At 35.0% G+C, this 6443-nt stretch overlaps 1 protein-coding gene across 1 annotated transcript; it reads right to left on the bottom strand.

Annotated features, from left to right (window-relative positions):
* Positions 1–214: 214 nt before the first annotated feature.
* On the bottom strand, positions 215–1499 carry LOC134241872 (MAM and LDL-receptor class A domain-containing protein 1-like; the record flags this gene model as incomplete). Its single annotated transcript, XM_062723893.1, has 4 exons — positions 1046–1499; positions 814–960; positions 435–586; positions 215–325 (listed from the first exon to the last, which is right to left on the bottom strand). Coding segments are annotated over exons 1-4 (618 nt in total), but the record flags the coding sequence as incomplete, so codon positions are not given.
* Between the last annotated feature and the right edge of the window lie 4944 nt (positions 1500–6443).

Raw genomic sequence — 6443 nt, 5'->3', positions numbered from 1 at the left:
TCAGATCAAAGCGATTTGAAGGCCTGTGGATATAATGTAGGCATGGACATTCGGTGGATCAGTCCCCAAACGCTTGAAAAGCAAGGGTATATAATAATCGTTTTGATTTATTCTTTCTTCATTTTTAATTGTGAGCTCTCACACTTTCAATTAGCGTCCGATTCCTATGACATGTAGACATTTCTTCTTACTGTGTTAATTAAGTATAACTCACTTGAAATGGCCTCCTTAGGTATTCTGGATCAGGGCTGAATTCCGCCAGGGTCCAGTTGTGTGCTGGGATGTTGGTCACTGAGTACACGGGATTGCCTCTCAGAGTACCCTCCTACAAATGGATTAAGGAATATCTGTTTTATGTGCATGAGAAAATTCTTTTTACACATTTATGAATATTTGATTCCAGATGAACAATGTTGCATATAAATATGTTTTACTTGTAGATACACATTCAGCTTTCCACTAGTGTTTGGACGAGTTTCTGCCTTGTAGTAAAAACGTATGCAGTACGCTTGTGCAGGATTGAAAGGTCTTGACGTAATACGCGTAACATATCGACTTCCGTATCTGTATGAACTCAAAGCATGACCTACATCAAAAAATGAAATCAATAAACATGATTGTACATGTACATGTTTCGAGTCTGGAATACTTTTAAGAAGTAAATCTGCAGTACATATACATGTTTCGAGTCTGGAATACTTTTAAGAAGTAAATCTGCAGTTAAAAATGAAATATATGAGCATGGAGAACACTCAAACATAGAACACAAGTTTTAACCAGTCTGTATGAATCGATAAACTTGTAACGTCTCACCCATTTTGGAGCCCAGTGTGTGATCTGGGTGAGTATTTTCCAGCATCCAATCATAATTGTCGTCTCGGTTCTGGGTAAAGTTACACATCTGACTTCCGTCCTCAAAGTCGCAGTGGGTCAAATTGAACGTGTACAGATTTTGTGCAACTTGAATTGGATTAAAATATATTTAAAACTTTTATATTATGAGAAGTGATAAATTAAAAATACATCTATTTGTTTTCGAACTCACCATTTGCACCAATATCGCCACAGTTAAGCTCAATGGAGTTGTCCAGTTGTGCTTTCAGGGTTTGTACCAGTGTCGCCATCTCCTCGGCCTTCTGGCGGACGGCTGCGTACGTGTTCTGGAAGCCGTGCATTGCCAGACATTGCTGCTCGTTAGCCAGAGAAGCGGACAGACAACAGATGCCTACTAGTAAGGCCAAAATGTAACGCATTGCGAGTCTGCGAGTTTCACACAATGTTTTGGAAGCCGGTTGCCTTCTTGGGGGACAATATTGATATGAAACGCAGTTATCCAATTTTAAAATGTAATATTAAATCACTTCAAAATTCTGATAGCATGTACCCTTCTAGAGTCTTTGAAATGGCCAGATATTGGTTATTTGAAGCATCATAATTATCTTTTGGAGTGATTCATATCTTTTTCTTGACAGATGCGGATTACAACTCCTCTTGGCTATCACTAAGATATTGTGTTGTCCGGAAAGTAGGGAAGACCATAAGGTGATCTATTCAAAGGACTTGGGGCTTTTATCCTACATTTTCTGTTTACATTATCTTCATAAATCTTCCTTACCTGATAAGATATGCACTTAATTAATCTAAAAGCAGGTTCTATACAAAATTAACCAATCGATCGTCCCTGTGTTTGTATTGCTGTAAACTTTTGATTTTAAAATAATTATAATTTATATGTGGCCAATATTTTCTCGTATAGTTTTAAAGTACTATGAATTTTTCTTCTTTTCGCTACATTTTTTATTAAATCGGTTGAACCATATCTAATGTGTAAATAGCTAATGTTTGTACACAAACAGAAAAACAAACAAACAAAACTATGGTATCAATTTTTTTTTATTCAAATGCTGAAAACAATCAGAACATTTCATATAAGTGACTCGTGAACTAATAAAATTATTCGTTATCAATACATGTAAAGGAAAGGGTATACATATTATATATATTATATCATCTCAATGTACATGCATATGTTATAATGGATATCAAACAGTTAAAACGATATTCAAACTGTTCATGCATATAAAATAGAAATATAAATACATGTATATATATGGAAGATAATTTCGTCATAAATTAACACTGTTAGAATTTTTAAAATAATAAAACAATGTTCCGGAAACTATAATAAGAGGGGAAAGTCTCGCTATGAATGGGGAAGGCTGGCTATAAAGTGAGCCTTCCCCCCGGAAGAACGGCTATATAGTGAAACTTCCTTGGGGGAAGTCTCACTATATATCCATTCTTCCGGGGGGAAGACTCACTATATAGTGAGCCTTCCGGGGGAAGCCTCACTATGGGGGAAGTCTCACTATACGACACCGGTCTCCACGTCACACAGTGGGATTCGAACCCGCGACGTAAGGATTGACGTATTTGACGTATCCAGGGCGTATTTGATTTGTCAACTCTAGTGTCGAGTCGGGTTGATATTGAGCATGCGCACAAACGACCACAGCCTCTTTTTAATCAAACGGCAAGAACACAACTCGAGTGCATTGAAAATTTCTAGACATTGTTTTGTCTATATTTTATTGATATTTTTTTTTTGAAAGCAAGGAAAAGGACGATATTAGGGAAAACGACGAATATCTAATAGATATATATATAATATTAGGGAAAACGACAAATATCTAATAGATTGTTTATTTTCTTCTGCCTAAATCCACGAATAACAGATGTAATGTGGCAAAAATTGGTAAAATTGGTAAATTTGTGACTGAATCAATATATTTTATGCCCCCTCTTTTGGAGTATTAGCCAATATCCTTATTTACTGATTAAAATGATAATTTATTCCTAAAATCTAAACCAAACATCTGCCTCGCCTCACTTTCCCTCCCTTGTCAATTTTGGCAACCATCTTTGTTCTTGTTCACTCTTGTAAAATTGGAGAGTATGTTCTTGACCTAATTATACAACACGCGCGTCGTGTTCGAGGTGATTGATTCAGAAATCCGACTCCAGAGTTACAGCTCGTGTTTAAATCAAATACGCCCTAGAGCAGACGCTCTATCCAATGCGCCACGAGGGCGACGATTGGCTAACTAGTATGAAAAATTGATCTTAAGATGGAAAGTAAGATGATTAGGCGTTTGGAGGGTACTAATGAATTCGGGTAAATATAGCACACTTAAATCATGACTGTAAGCCTAGTTCTATTTATCGGCCTCGGACCTGCCTTGAGAACTAAAATGAGCAAGGACACCGCAAAGCAGCAGAACATCCACTCGCAAAAGCTTATCAATATGAATGAGTCCCGATGTAAATTAAGTGACTTCCGTTTCGCACAATGTCAAACTAACACACACGCACGCATAACCGCGTCACTATATCCTAAATTAGACTATAAACTAAATTGAAATCTATATATTTCTAAATTTTGTAAAACCATGCAGCTGAAGTTTTCAAACATTTCATGAGACTGATGAATTAATTCAGCATTCATTTGCTTGTATTTCCCTCATAAATGATATCATCTCCATGCATAAGCCATTGTCTTCGGACACTATTCAAAATAGACTGGGCTGTTGTTCATTACTATTCACGTATGTCTACTGTACAGTAGGCTATACAAAAGGATAAACAAAATCTGGAAAAAAAAGGGGGGTATTGATCACATCTTTTTCCTGCTTTATTTTCAGATTATTTTGAAACTTGGCAAATAAAAGCAAACTTGTTTAATTTTGAGAGACTTAATATTTTCATGCTTTGGCACTTGAAATACCGGTATCTACGAGGGTTGTCCCGTAAAATCGTGGACAAAGCGTTTTTCTCGAAAAGTAATAGGCGCACTTAGCTGTAAATTTCAGTAAATGTTTATTTATCATATTTAAGTGCATGATAATTTTTTTGACAAAATATAGGCAAAAATAAAGATTTCATTATGCTTGAATGTGCAGGAGGTATTGTCCTACGGCGCACGGTCAAAAAACCAAGGTTTTATTAAAGAATACACAAGTTTGAATTCAAATGAAAGTTTTAAATACATAAGATTTGGATTATTATCCTAATTCAATTCCACAATCAATTTTGTAGTCTTTGTAAAAATTTTAAGGCAGTTGCTTAATTTCTGGTAGTTTCTCGAGCATTCGAAATGGGAAAGTGGTAAACACAACACACGAAAAATGGCGACGTTTTATGACGTTACGGCGCACGAAAACAGTTCAGTTTTATTTCGATGTTGTAAATTGACACCTTTAGAGACTTGAAATGACAATAGAAGAAAAAAGATTATAAAAATATCACCATATCTTAAGTATACAAATGAAATAGTTTTCTTAGCGAAGTTTTTTTGATCGAGTCCCTGGGGAGTACAAAACATACGGACAAACTCCGAATGTAATAGCAAAAGACGCTGTCACAGTAGACCGTCGATATGAGATTTTCTATTAGTTGAATGATGGTGAGAATTTTGTCCTTAAATTACTAATAAATCTTCAGAAGATCGCATGAGGGTGCCAACTGGTTCTTCGGTTGTTTATGGAGACTAAAGAATGTGTATCAATGAAATTCCTAAATTTACGTCGGACTCATCCAACTTCATTTTCAGCAAAGATAAAACATGTCACGCTGTTTTAGACACTTTGACGTTTTATTACACACTTAGTAATAAATACAGGTTTTTTGCATATGCGATATGGCTGACGTCACAATAGCCGTATCAATCCTGCAGGGCTGATATGGATTTGCGGGGCTGATATCCGTATCAGCCCAGCAAATCCATATCAGCCCTGCAGGGCTTATACGGCTATTGTGACGTCAATATCACACCCTTAGTAAATAAAACCACAATAACAGTACTTGTACTCATACACAATTTTTGATGGGTTCATATTCTCTTAATTTTAACTTTTTGAAATTAAAGTTAATCTTAATTTACAAATACATGTATATACTATAGAATATTTTCAAATTACGGATCAAGTGCATTGAAATAGAAATAGAAACAAACCCAAATCTTATGAGACATTAGACTATGTACATGTATGTAAGAAGTCCATGCATGATTATTTACTTATTTTCTTCTCAACTGTATTTTATTACTAAGTATGTAATAAATATAATAAAACATACCCTTTTCCACATCACATCCTGTATCAGCCCTCGACCAATATCAGCCCTCGGGCCTTCGGCCCTCTGGCTGATACAGTGGTCGGAACGTTATTGTTGACAAACCAATCGTGTAGAATCGTTCGTGTATCGTGAGTGATCGTTCGTGTAACGTGCAAGATCGTTCGTGTATCAGACTCAATCGTGTGCGTTTTTAATCGTGCGAGATCGTGCGTTTCGAATCGTGTAAATTTCGTTTTGTAAGTTTTTATCGGAATGTTATTTGTAAAATAAGCATTTCCCTTGTTTGTTTTTCTTTATTTATTAATTAAAATCCAAATAAAATGAAAAAAACGCAATTTACATAATAGAATGCAGAACGAACTAATTATCGCCCGTAAACAAGCAATATAGTAAGTCGTACAATATTAAGTCCTCGTCAAATAGCGCGATCAATTTTGTGATAAACCGTACTTAGATCTTTAACGCCTTTTTGAAAAATCTGCATTTAATTATTATTTACTTCTTCTTGTGGACAAGATAATCTTGAAATTGATTCATTGAAATAATTTTTTTTTTTTTTACAAAGAAATAAACAGGTCTGAATTCTTACATAACTAGTTAGTCGACAAATATACATGGACACGGCATGATTTTCGGGAGTTTTTATTATCTGTGTTTATCTCTTGAGCCTATTTGTAATGAATTAATTTTAAATTTCTGCAAATAAAAAAGTTGAATAATTGGCAAGTTTATCAGACATTGAATCATTGGAAACATAAGGATAAAATTTGTAATTATAATTAAAGTCATTCCATACTGCCATTTTTGTTCAATCGCATCCCCCTTTCTGCATATCATGATATCCAATTCAATCAAATTATACGACCCACATACATGTACATCATCTAATAGAACGAACAAAATCTGGGGGGTTTTTTTGAAATCGGAGAAATACCTTAGAAATAAATATTTTTATTCTAAAATATTACGTTTTGCATATATTTAGTTACAGAAATATCATTTTCCGTTTTTTTCTTCAAAGTCTATGAAATAATTTGGATAATTCTTTGAAATCTTAAATAAGTATTAAGCCGTATTTCGTTTTGAAAATATTGATTCCTAAATATTTTGAACTATTTTGAGTGAAGAATCGTGCGTTTGCGTTTACAATCGTGTAAGATCGTGTAACGTGTAGAATCGTGAACGTGAAAGATCGTTCGTGTAACAGGTTTAATCGTGCGTGAATCGTGCGGAATCGTTCGTGTAACGTGATCGTTCGTGTAAGCTGTCAACAATAACGTTCCAGCCACTGTATTGGTGTCTCGGGCTGA

Source organism: Saccostrea cucullata, unplaced genomic scaffold (genome assembly GCF_032062105.1).
Source record: "Saccostrea cucullata isolate Sc308-1 unplaced genomic scaffold, CSIRO_AGI_Scuc_v1 ctg21787, whole genome shotgun sequence".
Classification (NCBI taxonomy): Eukaryota; Metazoa; Mollusca; class Bivalvia; order Ostreida; family Ostreidae; genus Saccostrea; species Saccostrea cuccullata.
The sequence above is the reverse complement of the archived record's forward strand: the minus strand, read 5'-3'. Positions and strand labels throughout refer to the sequence as shown.